Raw genomic sequence first — 24720 nt, 5'->3', positions numbered from 1 at the left:
TGTCTCCATCATATATATCATGTAAAGTGTATATCATTTTTATTTAAAGGCTGAATCATAGTGAACATAACAATATGGCTTTGAAGGACAACAGTGTAAGAGAAAAGTTCAGTTTCAAATGTATGTCAATACATTTACAATTCATCGTAATCCACATTGACCTTTATAGAAACTGTTCAACAGCAAGTTTGCATGATAAGGATATGAAAATATAAACATGATAATATAAACATGATAAGGATATGAAAATATAAACATGAAAAGAAATCATTTCAATATGAGAAAAATAGGTTACAACAGAGTGGTTTAGTAACATGAAATAATGTAACTATGTCTTCCTTCACACATACAGTAACATTATACACCAGAATACACTGACAATACAAAACATTAAGAACACCTGCTCTTTTCATGCCAGACTGACCAGGCCATTTCAGGTGAAAGCAATGATCCCTTATTGATGTCACTCGTTAAATCCACTTCAATAAGTGTAGATAAAGAGGAGGAGACAGGCTAAAGAATGATTTTTAAGCCTTGAGACAATTGAGACATGGATTGTGTATGTGTTCCATTCAGAGGGTGAAAGGGCAAGACAAAAGATGTAAGTGCCTTTGAACGGGTATGGTAGTAGGTGTCAGGTGCACCGGTTTGTGTTAAGGACTGCAATTCTGCTGAGTTTTTCACACTCAACAGTTTCCCGTGTGTATCAAGAATGATCCACCACCAAAAGGACATCCAGTCAACTTGACATAACTGTGGGAAGCATTGGAGTCAACATGGGCCAGCATCCCTGTGGAACGCTTTCAACACCTTGTAGAGTCCATGCCCTGGCGAACTGAGTCTGTTTTGAGGGGGTGCAATTCAATATTAGGAAGGTGTTCCTAATGTTTGGTAAACTCAGTGTATAACACATACCATGTATTATACAGTAATGTATACTGCATAGGTACTGTAACAGCATCTGAAGAGCATGTAGTCTTGATGATAAATACTGCTATTAAAACAGACTAAAATGCACTTACAATTTCCATCCAGGTACGCATAGAACCTGTGTGAGATGAGTACATCGACTCCATGGCAATGATTTAAGGCTGTGAGCTGTTTAAATGGCCATAGTAAAGAGGTTGCTTCCCATGGAGAGAGAGAGAGACAGACAGACAGACAGGGTCCCTAGTACATCCTGGTCTCATAGCAGGGCTGGAAACACCACACCTCAGTAGTACCGGCGAGTGGCGACGTAGTTTCCCTTGTTTTTGTTCAAATCCTGTTTCTCTGTTCCATTCAATGGAAACTCACAATACAGAATATAGTCTTAACACACAAAACATTTACATTAAGTTCTTTGACTCATAAAGCTCAACCAAACTCTTTAGCTAGCGTCCTCTGCATCAGCTGGCATTGACATAATGTTTGGCACAAGGGAAAGCAGCACACTATGATATATGTGAGAATGTTTGTTTCGTGTGTGTGTACTGTATGTGTGTAACAGCACTCACACAGCACCCAACAGGCTCCCCTCAGTCTCTCTTCATGAAGGCCTGCATCATGTCCATTGGCAGGGGGAAGATGATGGTGGAGTTCTTCTCGGCAGCTATGGTGTTGAGGGTCTGCAGGTAGCGCAGCTGCAAGCCCGATGGAGACTCAGCGATCACCAGAGAGGCCTCCTTCAGAGCCCGCGAAGCGTTCATCTCCCCCTCCGCTGCTATCACCTACACACAGGACCCAGGGGACAGGAGGCAGGGCGGAGGGGGATAGAGAGAGGATAGAGAGATAGAGAGAGGAGGGGAGAGATGGAAGAAAAATAGGTTAGGTAATGACCATTAAGTAACGAAGATAGATAATGGAGAGAGAGAGAGAGAGCAGGCTAGAGGTCATGATTACATGAGCTCCTGCATTTTTCAGCATTTTCTTAAAAAAATATAGATTTAGAGTTAGATGAACTTGGATTTTTTGTCAGGAACATATGCAGGATGCTACCCTCGACAACATAACCTTCACTCCAAATCAAAACTCAAAACCTACAACCTGATTTTGGACGGAATTAAGGAATCACCTGGAGGTTTACAACTACCAATGATTATTATTCTATACAGAAAATTCTCTGGAAAACAACAGAAACCTGAAAACACCATCCAACCTGGAACTGAGTGAGTAATGTTTAGTCTGAAATTGTATTTTATTTAAAAAAGCCAAGAAGAAAAATACACTACATTACTTTATAGGGACTGAATGGTAAATTAAGGGTGCCAAGCTTGATACAGCTTCAATTAACACTGACGTGTCAAGTGAGAGGTGTCAAAGTCCTTTAGCCCAACAATGCCAGGAGAGTCAAACAGTCTACTCCAACCAAATGGAGAGGCCTTAGAAGCTGCCTCCCGCTGTTCAGAGGTAATTAAAATACAGTACCCTGTGTATGTAAAGAATGATAAAGCAAGAAAAGACGACAAAATGAAGTTCCTTATGGAAAATCAAGAGACACATTTTGCTGACTATTACAAAAATGGGAACATCAGCAACCGTATCTTCCACACAAACCATCCCCTGGCATGGCACAGTGCTATATTAGCACACTACCCCTTTGTTAAGAGAGGGGGTGTTAACAAGGGATGGAAACTCAGGATACTTGACAACGAGGACTCTGAGTCAGCTAATATAAATCTCTATAAGTCTGGAACAGTAATGGTACAGGGCAACCCCAAACAGTTTCAGCTGGACTTTCACCTAATCGAATAATTAGCCAAGTAGGAGAAGCTCTCCCTTGAGAAAGATACCCCCACATCGAGCGGGTCACATTATACAGTGGGGCAAAAAAGTATTTAGTCAGCCACCAATTGTGCAAGTTCTCCCGCTTAAAAAGATGAGAGAGGCCTGTAATTTTCATCATAGGTACACTTCAACTATGACAGACAAAATGAGAGAGAAAAAATCCAGAAAATCACATTGTAGGATTTTTAATGAATTTATTTGCAAATTATGGTGGAAAATAAGTATTTGGTCACCTACAAACAAGCAAGATTTCTGGCTCTCACAGACCTGTAACTTCTTCTTTAAGAGGCTCCTCTGTCCTCCACTCGTTACCTGTATTAATGGCACCTATTTGAACTTGTTATCAGTATAAAACCTGTCCACAACCTCAAACAGTCACACTCCAAACTCCATTATGGCCAAGACCAAAGAGCTGTCAAAGGACACCAGATCTGGAGACTGGAAACTGAGCTGCACTTCCTAACCTCCTGTCCAATGTATGACCATATTAGAGACACATATTTCCGTCAGATTGCACAGAATTCGAAAACAACTAACTTCTAAAGTCGAAATATCCTTATTCATGTTACCATTTTAAAACTGAGGGTAGGTAAATATACAGAGTGAGAAAGGGGAGAGCAGAAAGCTTAAATTCTGTCAGAACATGTTATTGTTAAATCTCATATGGAGAGGTGATAAGCCACAGTCTGGTGTCAGTCACTGGTAAGGTGGGACAGCAGTGAGTTAGGGAGAGGTGAGGACTGTGGCTTGAGGTAAGGTCAGAGAAGTGAAGAGGAACAGTTCTATGACATACACACGTAGGAGGCAGAGCCATGACTACCCCAACGAGAGGAGCCACTTAAGTTCCTGCCTAGCAACAGAGATGTATTGGCTGTCTAGACTGCGGAATCAACTCCTTGCACCAGTAGAGGGTATTCATATATGTACTTGTGTAAACATGTCTTTGTCTATGCAGCTGTGTGACCCAGTGGGTGAATAAACTTGGTTTGAGCTTTTACTAGTCGTTCGTGAGTTTCACAGGGGCTATCAGGATGGAACATTCCTAGCTGAAAGGAGTTCCTGGAAAGAATACTTAGGTGGTCAGTTGGCTTTTGTCTGGGGGAGAGCAGGCTGGGCGGGTAACAGGTTGGCTAGAGTAGAGTTATACCTGAGTTTTGTTAGAGGCAAAGAAGTTGCCGGAAGAGTTTAAATTGAGAATACCTTTGATTTATTAAAGTCTTTGTAAACGTCCTGTTTGTTATTTTCCGTACAAACTTTATTGGCCAATTAGTCCTGCACCTGGTAACATTGTAAAAGAAAAGTGTCTACGAGAGGTGAGCACCAAACCATCCTGTCTGTCTCCTCGCGGTCCGATCCGATTCGGCTTCTTCTTCACACACATATCAAGTGAATGTAAGCATACAGAGAGTAACCATAGTGAGTGGATGATTAAATAAATCAATCCCAGAGAGCCCTCTTATCTTTAACCAGCAGATTGAAGATGATATCCAATTAGTGTAATGGCCGATGGGAGGAGACTCGGGCAGAGAAGCCCCAGCTTGTGACCTGCTATGCTCTCGGGTTCTTACAATATGACCACCGGTTGCTAAGGAACAAGGGAGATGACGTGTTGACCCGTCAAAAAAACATTTTCATCTGGATGATTTATTTTGGGAGTCAATAAAATCAACAAACGATATAATAGAAGCCAAGTGGGGATTTTTCACTCAGAGGAAAAGGATTTAGCTCAACTCAAGGGACTGAAAAATAGACTACAGACCAATGCCTGTATATTGGAGTGTGTGTGTGACCCTGGTCTGTATCTGTGTCAGTACCGTACCTTTGCCCTGGCCTCGCGGCTAGCCTCGGCCTCTGCAGCCATGGCCCTCTGGAGCTGCTGGGGCAGTTTGACGTCCTTGATCTCCACCCGCTCCACCTTGATACCCCAGTCATCTGTAGCGTCGTCCAGGGTAGTCTGAGGAAACACAGGGGATAAGACACGGAACTCTACATCCAACACGCTCCTTTTGAAACCTCAGGTCACAACAGGCCCAGACAGGGTTCAAAAGTGCGACCATTTTGGCCGCACATGCACCGAAATATTTTGCTGTGTGACCTGAAATTAAATGCAATTTTAGGAGCACCAGTGCGCCTAGAATAAAAAATGCCCACTTAACAATTGTCATAATGATTAGGTTTCGTTGTACCGTTGTTTCCGAGTGCCCTAGAGAAAAAGCAGAGTGCAGATTCGTTAGTGTCACGGCTGAACCATTACTACAAAGAAAACTCATTGTTTCTGGCACAAACAGGTGAAAGGTAATTACCCGCACCATTACTAGTGGGTTTTGACCAACATCTGTCGGGACATACACATTGCCACAATCAAACCCTGGATCTATTTTTGTCCCGTGGAATAGATCTAAATGTTTATCCTCATAATTATGGACTATTGAATCACCATCTTATTAGGTTTGCAATCGGAACAAATAATTCCCTCAGACCCCAACCAAGGATTATCCAAAGCCGCACTATAAATTCTAGGACAACCCAAAGATTCCTAGGTGCACTTCCAGACTCAATCCACCTACCCAAGGGCGGTGGAGTAAAAAAAAAATCTGTTAACCACCTAACCGTAACCTTGCGTAATACCCTAGATGCAGTCGCACTGCTAAAAACATTGAGGGGTGGAATATACACGGCAGTGACAATAACCAAAGAAAATGATCTCAGGAGGTAATTGTTGAGGTATTCCAGATCGGGAAAAGAAAAGGACTTGAGTTCCTTTACGCTACCACAATCACACCATGAGTTGTTAATCATGAGACATGCCCCTCCATCTTTGCTACCTAGTGGCTTTAGTGAACTCTAGCAACATCTCCTGTTTTATGGCAATTATGGCTTGCTGCAAAGTGTGGTATTAAGTTGCTATAGCAAGACTGAATAAAGAACAGACCACAGTGCATTAGAGTACCTGCATGCTGTGGAGTATGGTGCGTGTGTATGGTCAGGTTATGGTCAGAGTGAGTGGTAGGATTCTGTGGTCCAGTACCTGCATGCTGTGGGCTATCTCCTCGCGGTCAGACAGGATCTCAGCCAGGTTCTTGGTGCCCAGGACGTTCCTCAGGGTGGTCTGTGCCAACAAGCGGGTGGCAGCGTCAGCGTTGGTGATGTTGGCCACAGCCAGGGTGGCATTCTGAACACGGTAGTACACCACTCCATCAACACTGACCGTCACTGAGTCCTTAGTCAGAACCTGGGGAGAAGAGGAAAATCAGTTACTACTGACATCACTGATCATAACTGGTATTTCATGATAAGAGTAATTAAGGTAATGGGGGGCGGGGCTCACCTCTTGTGGGGGGATGTCGAAGGTGATGGTGCGCATGTCCACATTGATGAAATTATCTGTGCACGGCAGGATGAAGAACAGGCCTGTGGGGTGATGTGCACACACACATGTTTAACAGCGAAGCCTAAAGCTACAAATCAAGGCTCAGTTCCATTAGTCTCACAACTATTGTACAATCAGTACAGTACAAATACAGAGTTCTGGGCATGATGGTGTGTAAGATACTGTAGCTTATACTGTGGCCTCGCTGCTAAAATTCTGAAGTATCCCTTTAACAGAGGCATTTGCCCCGTGCAACTTTCACTCATGTAAACAGCTCCTTCTTTTTCTTGAATAATTTTTCCCACCTGGGACTTCAGCCAAATGCTAGCTGATGGCCCTGGTTGTACTGTACTGCAAGTCTGCAACACAGGAGTATGCTCTGAATTCGCTACGCAAAGCATCATGGGATTATGATGGAAAATTCCATGGATTCCCAAAAAAATGTAAAAATGTAACTGGTTCACTCAACACACCAACTTGGTTTAAGGCTAATGCAGAGTAACACCAATGCATAAAGCATCAGGGAAACTTGCAAATGCAATGACTACTGACTAGCCCATAGCCTGACTTATAACAGTTGATTCTGTTAAAAGATCTTATCTGACAGTTGGACAAGACTTACTATGGAGGGAGGGGGAAAGACCATAGAGATAATGAGCAGAGTTTAGTTGCCGAAACCAAATATTAAACTCAACTTTGGTGTTTATGCCTCCGGGCAGCAGAGGAACTTGAGGGTCCCTTCGTGACAGATGGACACGGTTTATTATTACCCCTGGCTGTTATCATGCGGTTGTTCCGGAATCCTGCTAGATCATGTTTCACCCATGGAGAGCAATGCTTGAGAGTTTGATGTCCATAGCCTGGCTATGGTAGATAAGACTACTGGGGCCACTTTATACCTACACTGAAGGTTGGAGATTTTTTATGGCAATAGCGTATCTTGCACATTGTTAAAGTGTAAATACAGCTAATTAATAAATTATCTTAAGAATGCCACCATCTACTGAGGGGTAAATGTCAACCAAACCCTCAGCACCACTCTTCCACTCCAACTACAAAGAGATAGCATGCCTCTGATCTAGCCACTCTGCTCAGCTAGGGGGGAATTCCAACAAGAATGAAGCGCGTAAATGGAACATAATTCCCTTTTTAGACTTTTCTGTCTACGCGTATTCTGACCTTGAACTTAAGCATGAGAATAGCATGCTATTAACCTGCTATTCGTTTGGGGTGGCGAGCAAAGAAATGAAGGTGTGGCAAAGGTGTGTCTACAGATACACCATATTCTAACCTTGACTTAATTCCCTCGTAATTCCACCACCTTTATGCACAATGAATAAGGTTGAGTAACCTGTCGGTTCCAAGTGGAACAACATCTACTTTATTTTTTTTCTAAAAGAAATAACACCAGTGTCCATGCACTGAAATGTACTAATTGATAAGAGCTATTGATTAGAGCTAGGTAAATGAGCAAGCCATTTGGATAAGGGGATTGTAAATATAAATGACTATTGTTTTAGATCCATTTTTGCCTTATGATCACTGGAGACAAATGTCAAACCAGTTATATGGCTGTAAACTGAAGCATATCAACATATCACATTTTCAACAGTGAAGTTTACGAAATGCTGGCACTATAACATGCAGTTATGACATTTGGAGTCCGAAGTTATAGGCTTCTTTAGAAATGTGCAAATGACAGAATAGTGCCAAATCTACCGAGTTGATTTTTGATTTGTAGAATGTTTTAATTATATGCCCAGACTTTTCTTTACACTGTATTTTTTGCAATTTGTATATTTTTAAATATTATTCACTATCGGTAGCCATCATCTGTTATACCCACATACATTTTTAACTAGTGTTAGTTTCCTTACATTTGTAACTGTCATTTTAGTGTTAGTTTCCTTACATTTATAACTGTCCTTTTAGTGTTAGTTTCCTTACATTTTTGCATCATTCCATTACATCATTAGTTTACCTTTCTTTCCTCTGTCACATTTGTGTGGTTGTTCCTGAGGATCACTAGCAACAGCTGTAGTAGCTGACGTTTATAGTTTTGAGTCAACCACATACATAGACACACTGGCCCAAAAGCCCAGTGACATGTTGTTAGTAAAGACTGAAAAAAGTAAGGGGCCTAAACAGCTACCATGGGAAATTCCTGATTCTATTTGTATTTTGTTTGAGAGGCTTCCATTAAAGAACACCCTCTGTGATCTGTTAGACAAATAACTCTATCCACATTATAGCAGGGGGTGTAAAAAATAACACATACGTTTTTCCAGCAGCAGACTATGATATGATATATGATTGATAATGTCAAAAGTTGCACTCAAGTCTCACAAGACAGCCCCCACAATAATTTTATCATCATTTACTTTCAGCTAGTCATTTGTGTAAGTGCTGTGCTTGTTGAGTGTCCTTCCCTATAAGCATGCTGGAAGTCTGTTGTCAATTTGTTTACTGTGAAATAGCATTGTATCTATCTGGTCAAAAAAAAAATCCAGAAGTTTACTAAGGGTTGGTAACAGGCTGATTGGTCAGCTATCTGAGCCAGTAAAGGGGGCTTTACTATTCTTGGGTAGCGGAATGACTTTAGCTTCCCTCTAGGCCTGAGGGCACACACTTTCTAGTAGGCTTAAATTGAAGATGTGGCAAATAGGAGTGGTAATATCATCCACTATTATCCTCAGTAATTTTCCATCCAGATTCCCAGACACCGGACAACAATAATTCTTTCACCACATCCACACACACTTTACAGAATTCAAAAGTATAATTCTTGTCTTTCATAATTTGGTCAGTTATACTTGAATGTTTAGTGTCAGCATTTGTTGCTGGCATGTCATACCTAAGTTTTCTTATCTTGCCAATGAAAAAGTAATTAAAGTAGTGGGTTTTGTGATTAATGAGCCATCTGATTCAATTAATGATGGAGCCGAGTTAGCCTTTTTTCCCAAAATGTAATTTAAGGTGCTCCAAAGCACTATCATTCATTATATAATTTAAATAATTTATTTTGCACCTGCATATGGTAAGTCTGAATACCAACTACTGAGAAGTGCGTAGGAAAGGTGTGCATAGGGAAAGCGTACATTTCCTAAGTCTGAATCGGGCCATTCGAGAAATGAGGAGAGCCTCATTTAGGGAAAAAGTTAATATCATTAGAGTAAAGGAAAACACACAAACAGGAGATGCACAAAATAACCTTCCGAATAGGCGGTTGGTAGTAGGCAAAAGAAAGATCAGAGAGAGCTGAGGAGGGATGTTGGTATTTATTCTGCACTACCAGTCCAGTACTGTGACTCAGGTCCACTGCTTCTCATCAAGACATCAGTTTGTACAGGACAGCAGTGGAGCTCTAAGATCACTTAGTTTAAGTCTCTTAAGCTCATTAGTTAATTGATTGCAATTGCTGCCAAATTCTGTGACTTATTGTTAAATAGAGACCTCTCAAAGTATTCTATAAACATCGATCTGAAGGCCAACTATTGATATATTTAGTTTGTCATGACAAATATACCCCAGACATATTTTACAGTGTTACCAAGGCAAAAAATTCTACCACACAAACTACGCTTCGGAAAACAAAGACCAGCACTATTTTAATTAATGTGCTTGCTGAAAGTATTCCAGCGTGAACCCTGGAACTCGGTTTACGTTCTGCAACTCTGTTTAAACATAAGCTACTGCAGGACAGGAGTGGCTAAACTAGGACACAGAAGTGCAGAACAGATCCGTTGCAGTGAACTCCTACACAGTGGTTCAATGGAAGAACAATTATAGTGTGGTAGCCCACCACAATGTAAAACAAATAGGTCAAAGCAGATTTACCCCTAACCACATTAACACTAAGATACTCCTAACATACTTTCACAGTTAAGGTGGTTTCAAGACAGGCCCACATCCTGTTTACTGCAATTTTCATCTATATCATACTCGTAGAGACTAAAATGTAATTTTATGGGACCTTGAAAGAATCCAAGAATCATAGCTAATAGGCACAGAGTTTCTCCAAGGACGGTGGGTGTGAAGGTGATGATGGGGAGTATGTTACCTGGCCCTTTAGCTCTTCCTCGTAGGATCCGCCCCAGCCGAAAGATGATGGCCCTCTCATACTCCTTCACAATCTGGGAGAGAAAGTAACACAGGCTGGGTAGTCATAGTTCTCCCCTCTTTATATATATATATATTATATATACACACACACACACACACACACACACACACACACACACACACACACACACACACACACACACACACACACACACACACACACACACACACACACACACACACACACACACACACACACACACACAATCGTTCAAAAGTTTGGGGTCACATAGAAATGTCCTTGTTTTTGAAAGAAAAGCTCATTTTTTGTCCATTAAAATAACATCAAATTGATCAGAAATACAGTGTAGACATTGTTAATGTTGTAAATTACTATTGTAGCTGGAAACGGCAGATTCTTTATGGACTATCTACATAGGCGCATTGAGTAGAGGTCGACCGATTAGGATTTTTTAACGCCGATACCGATATTGATTATTGGAAGACCAAAAAAAGCCGATTTCGATTAATCGGCCGATTAAGAGAGAGCTGAGGAGGGATGTTGGTATTTTTATATATATATATATATATATATATATATATATATATATATATATATATACAGTATATACTTGTAAGAATGACAATTACAGAAATACTGAATGAACAATGAACATGTTTATTTTAACTTAACATAATATATAAAGAAAATCAATTTAGTCTCAAATAAATAATTATTCATGTTCAATTTGGTTTAAATAATGCAAAAACACAGTGTTGGAGAAGAAATTAAAAGTGCAATATGTGCCATGTAAAAAGGCTAACGTTTAAGTTCCTTGTTTAGGACATGGGAACATGTGAAAGTTGGTAGTTCTTTTAAACATGAGTCTTCAATATTCCCAGTTAAGAAGGTTTAGGTTGTAGTTATTATAGGAATTATAGGACTATTTCTCTTTATACCATTTGTATTTCATATAGATATGACTATTGGATGTTTTTATAGGCACATTCGTATTGCCAGTCTAATTTCGGGAATTGACAGGCTTGAAGTCATAAACAGTGTTGTACCTCAAGCATTGCTAAGAGCTGCTGGCAAATGCAGTAAAGTGCAGTTTGAATGAATGCTTACGAGCCTGCTGCGGCCTACCACCGCTCAGTCAGACTGCTCTATCAAATATCAAATCATATACTTCATTATAATGAACACACAGAAATACGGAAATTTGGTCATTAATATGGTCAAATCCGGAAACTATAATTTCGAAAACAAAACGTTTACTCTTTCAGTGGAATACGGAACCGTTCCGTATTTTATCGAACGGATGGCAACCCTAAATCTAAATATTGCTGTTACATTGCAAAACCTTCAATGTTATGTCATAATTATGTAAAATTCTGGCAAATTAATTACGGTCTTTGTTAGGAAGAAATTGTCTTCACACAGTTCGCAACAAGCCAGGTGGCCCAAACTGCTGCATATACCCAGACTCTGCTTGCACTGAACACAAGAGAAGTGACACAATTTCCCTAGTTAATACTGCCTGCAAATATACATTTATTTTAACTACATGTGCAGGTTTAAAAAATATATACTTGTGTATTGGTTTTAAGCTGTGATTCGATGATAAATTAACAGGCACCGCATTGATTATATGCAACGCAAAACAAGCTAGTTAACCTAGTAATATCATCAACCATGTGTAGTTAACTAGTGATTATGTAAAGATTGATTGTTTTTTTATAAGATAAGTTTAATGCTAGCTAGCAACTTACCTTGGCTCCTTGCAGCCACAAGGTCCTTTTGATGCTGCACTCACGTAACAGGTGGTCAGCCTGCCACGCAGTCTCCTCGTGGATTGCAATGTAATCTGCCACAATTGGCATCCAAAAAGGCTGATTACCGATTGATATGAAAACTTGAAATTGGACCTAATTAATCGGCCAGGCCGATTAATCGGTCAACCTCTAGTACAGAGGCCCATTATCAGCAACCATCACTCCTGGGTTCCAATGGAACGTTGTGTTAGCTAATGCAAGTTTATAATTTTAAAAGTCTAATTGATCATTAGAAAACCCTTTTGCAATTATGTTAGCACAGCTGAAAACTGTTGTCCTAATTAAAGAAGCAATAAAACTAGCCTTCTTTAGACTTGTGGAGCATCAGCATTTGTGGGTTCGATTACAGGCTCAAAATGGCCAGAACAAATAACTTTCTTCTGAAACTCGTTAGTCTATTCTTGTTCTAAGGAAGGCTATTCCATGCGAGAAATTGCCAAGAAACTGAAGATCTCATACAACGCTGTGTACTACTCCCTTCACAGAACAGCACAAACTGTCTCTAACCAGAATAGAAAGAGGAGTGGGAGGCCCCGGTGCATGACTGACCAAGAGGACAAGTACATTAGCGTGTATAGTTTGAGAAACAGCCATCTCAACTGGCAGCTTCATTAAATAGTACCCGCAAAACACCAGTCTCAACGTTAACAGTGATGAGGCGACTCCGGGATGCTGGCCTTGTAGTGTATATATGTTTTTTTTACCCCTTTTTCCTCCCCAATTCTGTGGTTTCCAATTGGTAGTTACAGTTTTGTCTCATCGCTGCAACTCCCGTACAGCTCGGGAGAGGCGAAGTTTGAGAGCCGTGCGTCCCCCGAAACACAACCCAACCAAGCCGCACTACTTCTTGACACAATGCCCACTAAACCCGGAAGCCAGCCACACCAATGTGTCAGAGGAAACACCGTACACCTGGCGACCGTGTCAGCGTGCACTGCTCCCGGCCCGGCACAGGAGTCCCTGCCGACCAAACCCTCCCCTAACCCGGACGGCGCTGGGCCAATTGTGTGCCGCCCCATGCGTCTCCCGGTCACGGCTGGCTGTGACGGAGCCTGGACTCGAATCCAGAATCTCTAGCGGTGCAGCCGCTGGGATTCTCTGCCTCTAACCCTATTACAGGGGCTGAGTCACTGGCTTACTGGGGCTCTCTCATGCCGTCCCTGGAAGGGGTGCGTCACCTGAGTGGGTTGATTCACTGATGTGGTCATCCTGTCTGGGTTGGCGCCCCCCCTTGGGTTGTGCCATGGCGGAAATCTTTGTGGGCTATACTCAGCCTTGTCTCAGGATGGTAAGTTGGTGGTTGAAGATATCCCTCTAGTGGTGTGGGGGCTGTGCTTTGGCAAAGTGGGTGGGGTTATATCCTTCCTGTTTGGCCCTGTCCGGGGGTGTCCTCGGATGGGGCCACAGTGTCTCCTGACCCCTCCTGTCTCAGCCTCCAGTTTTTATGCTGCAGTAGTTTATGTGTCGGGGGGCTAGGGTCAGTTTGTTATATCTGGAGTACTTCTCCTGTCCTATTCGGTGTCCTGTGTGAATCTAAGTGTGCGCTCTCTAATTCTCTCCTCTCTTTCTTTCTCTCTCTCAGAGGACCTGAGCCCTAGGACCATGCCCCAGGACTACCTGACATGATGACTCCTTGCTGTCCCCAGTCCACCTGGCCGTGCCGCTGCTCCAGTTTCAACTGTTCTGCCTTATTATTATTCGACCATGCTGGTCATTTATGAACATTTGAACATCTTGGCCATGTTCTGTTATAATCTCCACCCGGCACAGCCAGAAGAGGACTGGCCACCCCACATAGCCTGGTTCCTCTCTAGGTTTCTTCCTAGGTTTTGGCCTTTCTAGGGAGTTTTTCCTAGCCACCGTGCTTCTACACCTGCATTGCTTGCTGTTTTTGGGTTTTAGGCTGGGTTTCTGTACAGCACTTTGAGATATCAGCTGATGTACGAAGGGCTATATAAATACATTTGATTTGATTTGCAGCTAGCACTGCGACGCAGTGCCTTATACCAATGCGCCACTTGGGAGGCCCCCTCTCCCCTTTTTGACTAACTTTTCACTACACTGGTAATTGAGATATCATATGTAAAGTCTATGAACATACGGAGAAGGAACTGTCAGATGCGTCACAATACCCCCTGAACTAGCCGCATTTGGAGCCAAATTTGAAATGGAATACATTGAATACATAGACGGAAAAAATAAATATATGAATTTAAATGCATTTTCGGAAGGTCTGTGTCACCATTCATGAACTACATTAAATATATACACTGAACAAAAATATAAATGCAACAAGTTGGCTTCAGGTTTCATGATCTGAAAATGTTGTGCACAAGTTTGTTTAGATTCTTGTTAGTGAGAATTTCTCCTTTGCCAAGATAATCCATCCACCTGACAGGTGTGGTATATCAAGAAACTGATTAAACAGCATGAACATTACACAGGTGCAGTTGTCACACAACACAATGCCACAGATGTGTCAAGTTTTGAGATAGCATGCAAGTGACATGGTGACTGCAGGAATGTCCACCAGAGATGTTGCAAGATAATTGAGTGTTTATTTCTCTACCATAAGCCGCCTCCAATGTTGTTTTAGAGAATTTAGCAGTATGCCCAACCGGTCTCACACCCGCAGACCACGTGTTTGGCCTTGTGTGGGCGAGTGGTTTGCTGATGTCAACGTTGTGAACCGAGTTGCCCATGGTGGGGTTGTGGTATGGGCAGGCATAAGCTACGAACAATGAACACAATTTGAATGAACAGAGATACCGTGATGAGATCCTGAGGCCCATTGTTAGGCCCATATTTTTAAAAGGAATCTGTGCATGCATCTTTAGTAACCCTGTGAATGCATCTTTAGTAACCCTGTGCATGCATCTTTAGTAACCCTGTGCATGCATCTTTAGTAACCCTGTGCATGCATCTTTAGTAACCCTGTGCTTGGCGTGACTGTTATGGGAAGAGCAAAACATTCGATATGCCCTGAAATATTTTGATATGCAACCTGGAACAAAAATGTAAGAGGACCAGTTCTTCTATAGTGAAGCAAATCTCACATCTGTGCTGTTTCCGAGCAATGTTGTTAGGCTACATTGTATCGTTCAAAATCATTTCACTTCACCAAGACGTCCAAGTTCTTCAAGTTTACCACTACAGTGCCTTCAGAAAATATTCATATCCCTTGATGTCACGTCCTGACCTTAGTTCCTTTGTTATGTCTCTATTTTAGTTTGGTCAGGGCATGAGTTGGGATGGGCATTCTATGTTTTGTGTTCTATGTTTTCTATTTCTATGTGTTTGGCCTGGTATGGTTCCCAATCAGAGGCAGCTGGCAATTGTTGTCTCTGATTGAGAGCCATACTTAGGCAGCCTGTTTTCCCACTATGATTTGTGGGTAGTTATTTTCTGTTTAGTGTTTTTGTTGCACCTTACAGAACTGTTCCTTTGTCAGTTTGTTGTTTTTGTTCAGTATTCATTTTTATTAAAATTATTATGAATTACGTACCACGCTGCACTTTGGTCCTCTTCTCCTTCTCCCGACGGTCCTCTTCTCCTTCTCCCGACGACAATCGTTACACTTGACTTATTCCACATTTTGTTGTGTTACAGCCTGAATTCAAAATGGATTATATAGTTGTTTTTCTTTCACCCATCTACACACAATACCCCATAATGTCAAAGTGAAATGTATTGAAGATGAAATACCGAAATCTAGTTTACACCCCTGAGACAACACTTTGTAGAAGCAACTTTGGCGGCGATAACAGCTTTGAATCGTCTTGGGTATCTGTATCAGCTTTGCACAACATGGGTATTTTCTCCCATTCTTCCTGGCAGACTTTCTCAAAAACTCTTAAGTTAGATGGGGGAGCAGTGATGAACATCAATCATAAAGTCTTTCCACAAATGGAATTCAAGTCTGGGCTTTGGCTGGGCCACTAAATGACTTTAACAGTCTTGTTCTGACGCCATTCTAGCATTGCTTTGGCTGTATGCTTGGGGTCATTGTCCTGTTGGAACGTAAATCTTCGATCCCAGTCTAAGGTTGTTTGCACTCTGAAGCAGGTTCCCATCAAGGATTTACCTGTATTTGGCTCCATTCATTGTTCCCTGTATCCTTGCTAATCTTTCAGTCCATGCTGCTGAAAAGCATCCCCATAACATGATGGTGCCGCCACCGTGCTTCACTGTGTGGATGGTGTTAGACGGGTGATGAGCTGTGCCTGGTTCTCTTCAGACATAGCGCCTTGCATTCAGGCCAAATAGTAATTTTTTTGTCTCATCAGACCATAAAATCTTTTGCCTTATGCTCTCAGAATTTTTCACATGCCTTTTTGCAAACTCCAGGCGTGCAGTCCTGTGACTTCTTCTCAGGAGTCGCTTCTGTCAGGCCAATTCCCAATGATGGACACCACAGTGCTCTTGGAAACTTTCAACACTCTAGAAATGGTTTTATACACTCCCTCAGATATGTGCCTCATCAGAATTCCCTCTCAGAGATACGGACAGTCCCTTGAACATCATGGAATAGTTTCTGCTCTGACATGCACTTTCAACTGTGGGGGTCGAAAAGTATTCAGACCCCTTGACATTTTCCATATTTTGTTACGTTACAGCCTTATTCTAAAATGTATTAAATATAATTTTTTTCACATCAATCTACACACAATACCCAATAACAGGTTTTTATTTAGATTTTTGTATTAAAAATATGTATTGCAAATAAAAAAAACACAGGAATAGGTTATTTACATAAGTATTCAGATCCTTTGCTATGAGACTCTAAATTGAGCTCAGGTGCATCCTGTTTCCTTTGATCATCCTGGAGATGATTCTACAACTTGATTGGAGTCCACCTGTGGTAAATTCAATTGATTGGATATGATTTGGAAAGGCACACATCTGTCTATATTTGCCTACTCAACTTTCAGAACCGGTGCTGGGTAAAATCACTGGGGAAGCCAAGCCAAGTCAGTAAAAAAAAACATATTACAACCTAGGTTGTGATAATTGCGTTGTTTGCTCTATAACCCAATCATTAATACACCACCGTGACATACAATAAGGCAGAGACAACAGTCACACAGTGGCGGAATAAATTAAATTACACATTAGTTTGTATCATCACAGACCCAGAGAACAACATCTGTCCGAAGTCCACAAAGCAAATATTGCATGTAACAAACAGTTACATGACCTACAGCATGGTCCAGCAAGTTCATGTTTTCTATAAACAACTACTGATTGAACCACGGAATTACCACAGGCACAATTTAAACATCATCAAATCAACTAAGCTATAATACAGTGAAAACTAACTTAAAGACAATTTAGTCCAATCAATGTTGCTACATTTCACGTGGCTAGCCATGGTACTGATTTCTGTCTGTGTGTATGTGGTAAGAGTAAAAACATTTGACTCACCCTAATTGTGAACGCTAATTCCATTCTCTTTTTCAAGTTGGCAAAACGGTCTATGGCTCTGTCATACAGTACACTTTTAGTTTTTGTTGCCATAGGCTACTAAACTAAAACGCTTGCTAGCCTAATTTCCTGGCATGGGCAACAATGAACCAGCTAAGTTTGCAAGATAGTCAACGTGAGCGTACTAGGCTACATCTAGGACCGAGGTAAAGTTAGTTTTATATTCATACATTCGGACATTCAACAGACATTCGGCAAAAGCCATTTACAAATGCAAAAATCAATAACTAATTCACCGTTTGTCACAGAATCATCAAACTAGATATGAGTTATTCTATAAATTTCAAGCATACTTTTGAAACCTTTGTTTTGAATACAAATTCCAGTTTTGATTTGATAGAAAAAGCGGTATAAATCAATAACGTGTTCACTGATTATGACATAATCATCAAAATAGGTAGGATTTTTTTCTATTACAATCTTAAAGTGTATGCCAAATCAATGTTTTCATTTTTAGTGCAACAGTTACATGACACAACAGTCATTTATTTATTTATACTTCTCTAATTTAACAGCAAAGAGGCCCCTTCCAATCATTTTCTATTTTGGCTTTGTTGAAGTCCTTCTTTGTCATCTCCATTCAAGCTGAATGGTACCATCTCCTGAGGGGGCGGCAGGGTAGCCTAGTGGTTAGAGCTTTGGACTAGTAACCGAAAGGTTGGAAGATCAAATCCCTGAGCTGACAAGGTACAAATCTGTCGTTCTGCCTCTGAACAGGCAGTTCACTGTTCCTAGGCCGTCATTGAAAATAAGAATTTCTTCTTGACTGACTTGCCTAAAGAAAAAATAGATTCAGCTGTTCAACACTTACAGCCAAATGTTTTGTTATCCACCCCTGGTATCTTTCAATACCGATGCTAGTATATATATTTACACAGTATACATGTACACTACCGTTAAAAATGTTGGGGTAACTTAGAAAGAGTGACCCGGTGTCACGCCCTGACCTTAGGAAGCCTTGTTATTTGGTTAGGTCAGGGTGTGATTTGGGTGGGCATTCTAAGTTTTCTGTTTGTTTTTGGCCGAGTGTGGTTCCCAATCAGAGGCAGCTGTCTATCGTTGTCTCTGATTGGGGATCATATTTAGGCAGCCCTTTTTCCCACATTTAGGTTGTGGGATCTTGTCTTTGTGTGTTGCATGTGTTGCACTCTGAAGCTTTACGTTTGTTGAGTTGTTTATTGTTTTTTTAGTGAAACATTTAATAAAGAAAATTCACGCCTACCACGCTGCACCTTGGTCCGGTCATTCTACCACTAACAACGGACGTAACACCCGGTGCACAACTGAGCAAGAGGACAAGTACATTGTGTTTAGTTTGAGAAACAGACGCCTCACAAGTCCTCAACTGGCAGCTTCATTAAATAGTACCCGCAAAACACCAGTCTCACTGGTGATTGGCTAATCATTTTATACTTTTTTAAACAAGGGAGGCAAAAATGCTTGCTGGCATCAATCAATCAATCAATCAAATTCTATGGTGGCAACATGTCATACTCTTTTTTCCAGATAGCGTCAGATACATGGGCTTACACATACTTAGACATAGGGGCGCTGTTTCCCTCGCTCAGATTATTTATCTGGTGAGATTCAGCCACTTGTGAATTGAAGGGAAATTATGAAAACACAAAGACAAAGGAGAAATGATCTTGGTCAAATATTTTGGTAAGCCTGGCTTCCCTTGGCATCCATGAATACACACCACTGTTGCCCTCTGAAGAGGAAACAACGATATGTAGGCAAGTCTAACAACATCACTCCCAAATGGCACAGATCTGAGATGTTCTTTCACTGTAGAAGCACTGGTCCTCTGAAATTCTCATTCCAAGATGCATATAAAGATATTTAGGGTTATATGATGGTCTGCTCTGCCATTCCTCCCCTTCACACCAGGGCTGCCAAGAATGGACCCATCAAAAATCTATAAAGCAGCTTCCCACTACCATGAGATGTCAATATTTAATGTATTACATGAATGGTGACCCAGCCCTTCCAAAAATACAGTCCATTTAAATCATATTTTCTTTCCACCATGCTCCATGTAATCAGTGTATTCCATTTCAAATTTGGCTCCCACTGCAGCTAACTTCCAGGCCATTATGACACATCTAGCAGTTCCTTTTCTATATGTTCCTAGTTTAAAGTGTGTAAACATCTAACAATACAACCTTGACGGATGGTGCTGCATCACGAGTAGGAGAGAAAGGCCATTTAGATGGGCAACGAGGCATGCTGGTTCGCGATCAATTCACAGAATAAATAGACTCACACAAATGACACCCCTAACCAGTTCTCAGTTCACAGACCATCCAGCTTGTGTAGATGTACAGGTAAGGACTGTACCTTAATACACATCCATATGGAGAGAGGCAGAGTCGCGAGCATCAGAAGGATGGATAATCCGACAATGATCCACCCACATAAGCCAATACCAATATCTGGGCTCTCCAAGGCTGAAAAACAATACAAAAACATACCAACAGTGTGAAATATAACTGCAAACAGAAAATGTACATTCTCACATCCCAGCCAACCCAAGAGCAGCCCCTTCCACATCATGCATTTCTGGTAGCATCATTCTTCAAAATGTTTCATCCGTATTCTTCTGTGATCTGCCAAGTCTAGTTTATGTAGCTGAAATTGTGCATCAGCTACTGTACCTAGGCTACAAACAATTAGGCTGAAAATTGTTTTAGAACTGCTGGTAATACCCAGATATGCATGTGTCTCAAGTTAAGCATCCAATCCGAAAGCATCCAATCCAGATGACTGGGATATCACACTAACCTTTCCCTAAATTCACACCCTGAACCACCTACCACAACAATGAATCAATCAGATTATTGTTAGATTAGGATGAAAATAAACAGTCTAGAAGAGATTAAGTTTATCCACTGAGCAACTGTTCAAATTAAATGTGGTTAATGCAAACAGCCCTAAAGCTTTACTTGTTGAATTAAACCTACCTAGTTAGCTATCGAACAAGTAGCTAATTCCCCTGACATACTCAAAAGGAACCTACCTACCTGTATCAGAATCACATGCAAACTACAGAGATACTGTATACCATAATATTCAGACGATTTACAATGGTAACATTACAAGCCTTGGCATTCACATGAGGGGGGATACACCACTACTGTAGCAGGGTTGGGTCAATTCTGAATTGAGTGGAGTGATTTCACGCCAATGGGAGCGGAAAATACTTTGGGTATCTCAGATTGATCTGACAATTCTCACATAGGCGCTTCAATGGGAGGAAGGATGTTTAACATGCTTTTTACATTTCTATCCCCATTTTGGGGGGATAAAATCATGATGAAAGTTGCAATTTTTTAACCTTTTTAGACCTATGATCTGTGAACTGTACATGATTCAGACAACAACTTGGTGTCATTATAATCCTTATAGCATTCTCTCAAATATGGAGCATGTCTAGATTCTGAAATACACATTTTCACATTCATTTGTTCAATATTAAAAATAAAATCTCAACTTGATTTTGCTTATTGTTAAACATTATTTGTAACATTATACATGTCAAAATTCCGGAGTGTGCTCTCTGGTTCTTTTAATGATATGACCCATTTTATACATAGAAATTGACATTATAGGTCATTAACCAATCACAGCTCTCTTTTAGGATTGCACATTCCTTAAGTCACAAGCAAAGGGAGTTCCCTGTGAATCCATTTTCCCATTCTCTGTTGATGTTCATAAAATTGATCATACCTCCAGAATTAGCAGAGACCCCACTTTGGAAATGTGATGTACATGTAGAGTATATTGTTCCAAATAATATGTCTTAAAATAAACTAAATCAAAAGGATAGTTTGGAAATATTCATATTAATATGTTTAATGTTGAATACATTAATGTGACATACTCCAGAATCTGTATCATGTACAGATCACAGATCATGGGGTCTTGGGGCGCAGGTAGCCTTGTGGTTAGAGTGTTGGGCCAGTAACCAAAAGTTTGCTGGATCGAATCCTCGAGCTGACAAGGTTCAAATCTGTCGTTCTGCCCCTAAGCAAGGCAGTTAACCCACTGTTCCTGGGCGCCGAAGACGTGGATGTCGATTATGGCAGCCCCACGCACCTCTCTGATTCAGAGGGGTTGGGTTAAATGCAGAAGACACATTTCAGTTGAATGCATTCAGTTGTACAACTGACTAACGTAAACTCACCCCATTCCGTACAAATGTGCGCAACCGCAACATTCAAACGAGGCTACAAAGAAAACTAATGGGACTGTAGCGACTGTGTTGACTTCAACATCTGGGGTGTGAACTAGGTTTCTATTCAAGCGTTGATCGACATGGTAATGGCTCTGTAGTATTGGAGAAAAGTTGAAAAAACGGACCCTCCATTACATCGGGACGTGTCATGTCGTAAGGTACAGCACGCATAAAGCAACTATTTCTGTCTTACAATCTCTCTTCACCAGGTGTAGCACTTCTCTCATCCTTTAAAAACAAGAAATGGACAGTGACGGGGGTAAGGGGGGATACCTAGTAATTTTTTGCGTCATCATTGCATGCGATCATCATTCTCAAAGCCGCTGTTCACTTATAAGATCACTCTTGCACCGCCCGAAAAACCCGATTAAAATTCGACACAAACCTTCAAATAGGTATGTAATGACACAAACATATAAACTCTTTATAGTGTTTTATTTACATTTTAAAGGCGATAAGGTGATAAGTAGGACAGATCGAGTGAAAAAAAGCAATTTTCCCACACAACATCTCTCCTTCTCACTATCACACATTAGTTTCGCTTCGCATTTTTAAAAAGACCCGACGGGGCTCATTACCTTGTTGAATCATGCAGAAACGGGCAGCGTTTAGGTCATGTAATTGATTATTTTGGAAAGGGGAGAAATTGTGCTTTACAATGGTATTGACATTACAGTTGATCTGAAAGTATTACGTTTTTGGGGCGCTAAAATAAGGTCAATTGTACAGACCGAGGGGATGTACAAAAGTGAGTGAGTTTACGTTACATGCATCCTGTAAAGAATCATGATGTAAAAACCATTTCAAACATCCTTCCTCCCAATTAAGTTTCTATGTGAGAATTCCCATAACAATCTGAGATACCAAAAATATGTTCAGCCCCCCCTGGCATAGAATCGCCCAGATGCAAATTGCTCTTTAATTCCAATTCAATTCTTGAATTGAATTAAATTCAGAAATGCCTAATTAACCCTAAACCTGTACAAGCAAGGGATAAGAATGTTGCCAGCCAACATGACAATGAAACATTTAGAACGAACGACTGGGTCGCGTCCATAGATAGAGAACAAAAAGACTGAACGACTGGGTCGCCTCTCTGGCAACCGAATCAATAGAACGAACGACCGGGCGGCTTGGGTAGCAACCATAGATTTGCTTTGTTTCTTGTGGAAGGATGAAATAATATGAATAAATGATCAAAATAACATTTTTTTATGAAAATATGTCTATCATTATTTTAATATTTTGTTAACCGGTTGTATAAATTAAGCGACCACTTCCTAGAGACATAGGGTTTGGACTATTGTTTTTCTGATGCAAACATAAACATTGAATGAAATAATAATTTTATGGGTGAACACCATATATACTCATTTGAGTATAGCAGATTTACGTTTACTATGTTAAGTCTATTCTACGAGACCATGCTGGGCTATGATATTAACTATAACACTGAATTCTGAATTTGATCTGGCAAATCGACGTTGGGCAAATAGCCTAACTAGGCAACTGCCCAACACTGCAGGCAAACTGTATTGAATGCAAAATTGTAATGTGGCAAAAACGTAAGTTAACCATTATGTCTGATACATAATGCGTGCATGTGTGCGTCGCACACCACAACGGTGTTTTGTAGGGTGGGTCTGTTCCACTGCTTTCTTTGGTCATGTGTTGATTTGACCAACTAAAGATGACCAAATGTAGATATCAGCAGACTTAAGTAAATAAACTGGATTAGGCCTACCTGCTTGACGTTCCCGTCTTTTACTCTCTCTAATTGAAATGGTTTCTTTGCCGTCTTCCTCCATTGTAAAATACAGTTCAGTCACTGACCTCAGTACTGTCGCTTCAGTCGAGTATGTGTGTTGATGCAAATGAGCTTGTTTGTGTCACAAGATAAGACGTCCTCTGGGGGATGTACTGACATATCTTACTTCATTTTCATGCACTTTGTCACCCCCTACTGGGTCAAGCACACACACAAAAAAACTATGATGACGTGGCTTTATAACAACAAATGATGTAGCCCGATAATCTGTCTTGCTGAAAAGGAAAATGACCCAGCTGCATTATTTGGCAACTCTTGGAGGACAGTATCAAAAAAAAACATGATTTAAGCGCTGAGGCCCCTCATTTGGGTTTTACACACATACATATTAGGAGGGTTTTAATATATCAAGTTTCAAGTTTTAATGTCACTTGAGCAAGTACAATGAATTGCCTTTCTTGCAAGCGTTAATACCAAAAATGCAGTAATCAACAGCAATGAAGTGCTAAAAATAACATAAGGTAGAACAAAAACACACAATAAATAAAATAAGAAAAGCACAAGTAGTAAGTAAGCTACAGTTGGAAGTCGGAAGTTTCCATACACCTTAGCCAAATACATTTAAACTCTGGTTTTCACAATTCCTGACATTTAATCCAAGTAAAATTCCCTATCCTAGGTCACTTAGGATCACCACTTAATTTTAAGAATGTGAAATGTCAGAATAATAGTATTGAGTAATATATTTCAGCTTTTATTTATTTTGTCACATTCCCAGTGGGTCAGAAGTGTATATACACTCAATTAGTATTTGGTAGCATTGCCTTCAAATTGTTTAACCTGGGGCAAACGTTTGGGGTAGCCTTCCACAAGCTTTCCACAATAAGTTGGGTGAATTTTGGCCCATTCCTCCTGACAGGGCTGGTGTAACTGAGTCAGGTTTCTAGGCCTCCTTGCTCGCACACACTTTTACAGTTCTGCCCACAAATGTTCTATGGGATTGAGGTCAGGGCTTTGCGATGGCCACTTCAATACCTTGACTTTGTTGTCCTTAAGCCATTTTGCCACAACTTTGGAAGTATGCTTGGGGTTATTGTCCATTTGGAAGACCCATTTGCGACCAAGCTTTAACTTGAACTGACTGATGTCTTGAGATGTTGCTTCAATATATCCACATAATTGTCCATCCTCATGATG

General features: G+C 40.8%; 1 protein-coding gene across 2 annotated transcripts in view; it reads right to left on the bottom strand.

Annotated features, from left to right (window-relative positions):
* Positions 1-23707, bottom strand: part of LOC139408662 (stomatin-like) — a 33020-nt gene extending 9313 nt beyond the window's left edge. Inside the window, exons 1-7 of one of the 2 annotated variants that reach the window (XM_071152839.1) lie at positions 23500-23700; positions 19859-19968; positions 10197-10269; positions 6095-6177; positions 5795-5998; positions 4586-4720; positions 1497-1709 (exon numbers count right to left, since the gene is read on the bottom strand). In XM_071152839.1, coding sequence (XP_071008940.1) covers positions 1518-1709; positions 4586-4720; positions 5795-5998; positions 6095-6177; positions 10197-10269; positions 19859-19968; positions 23500-23563 — 861 coding nt within the window. In that variant the 5' untranslated portion in view covers positions 23564-23700 and the 3' untranslated portion in view covers positions 1497-1517. Of the gene's footprint in view, positions 1-22; positions 1710-4585; positions 4721-5794; positions 5999-6094; positions 6178-10196; positions 10270-19858; positions 19969-23499 lie in introns of those variants that run through there. The other variant, XM_071152838.1, reaches the window with a different exon arrangement.
* Between the last annotated feature and the right edge of the window lie 1013 nt (positions 23708-24720).

The sequence above is a fragment of the Oncorhynchus clarkii genome, chromosome 5 (assembly GCF_045791955.1).
Source record: "Oncorhynchus clarkii lewisi isolate Uvic-CL-2024 chromosome 5, UVic_Ocla_1.0, whole genome shotgun sequence".
NCBI classification, from domain to species: domain Eukaryota; kingdom Metazoa; phylum Chordata; class Actinopteri; order Salmoniformes; family Salmonidae; genus Oncorhynchus; species Oncorhynchus clarkii.
Note: the sequence above shows the minus strand (reverse complement) of the source record. Positions and strands in the feature narration are given on the sequence as shown.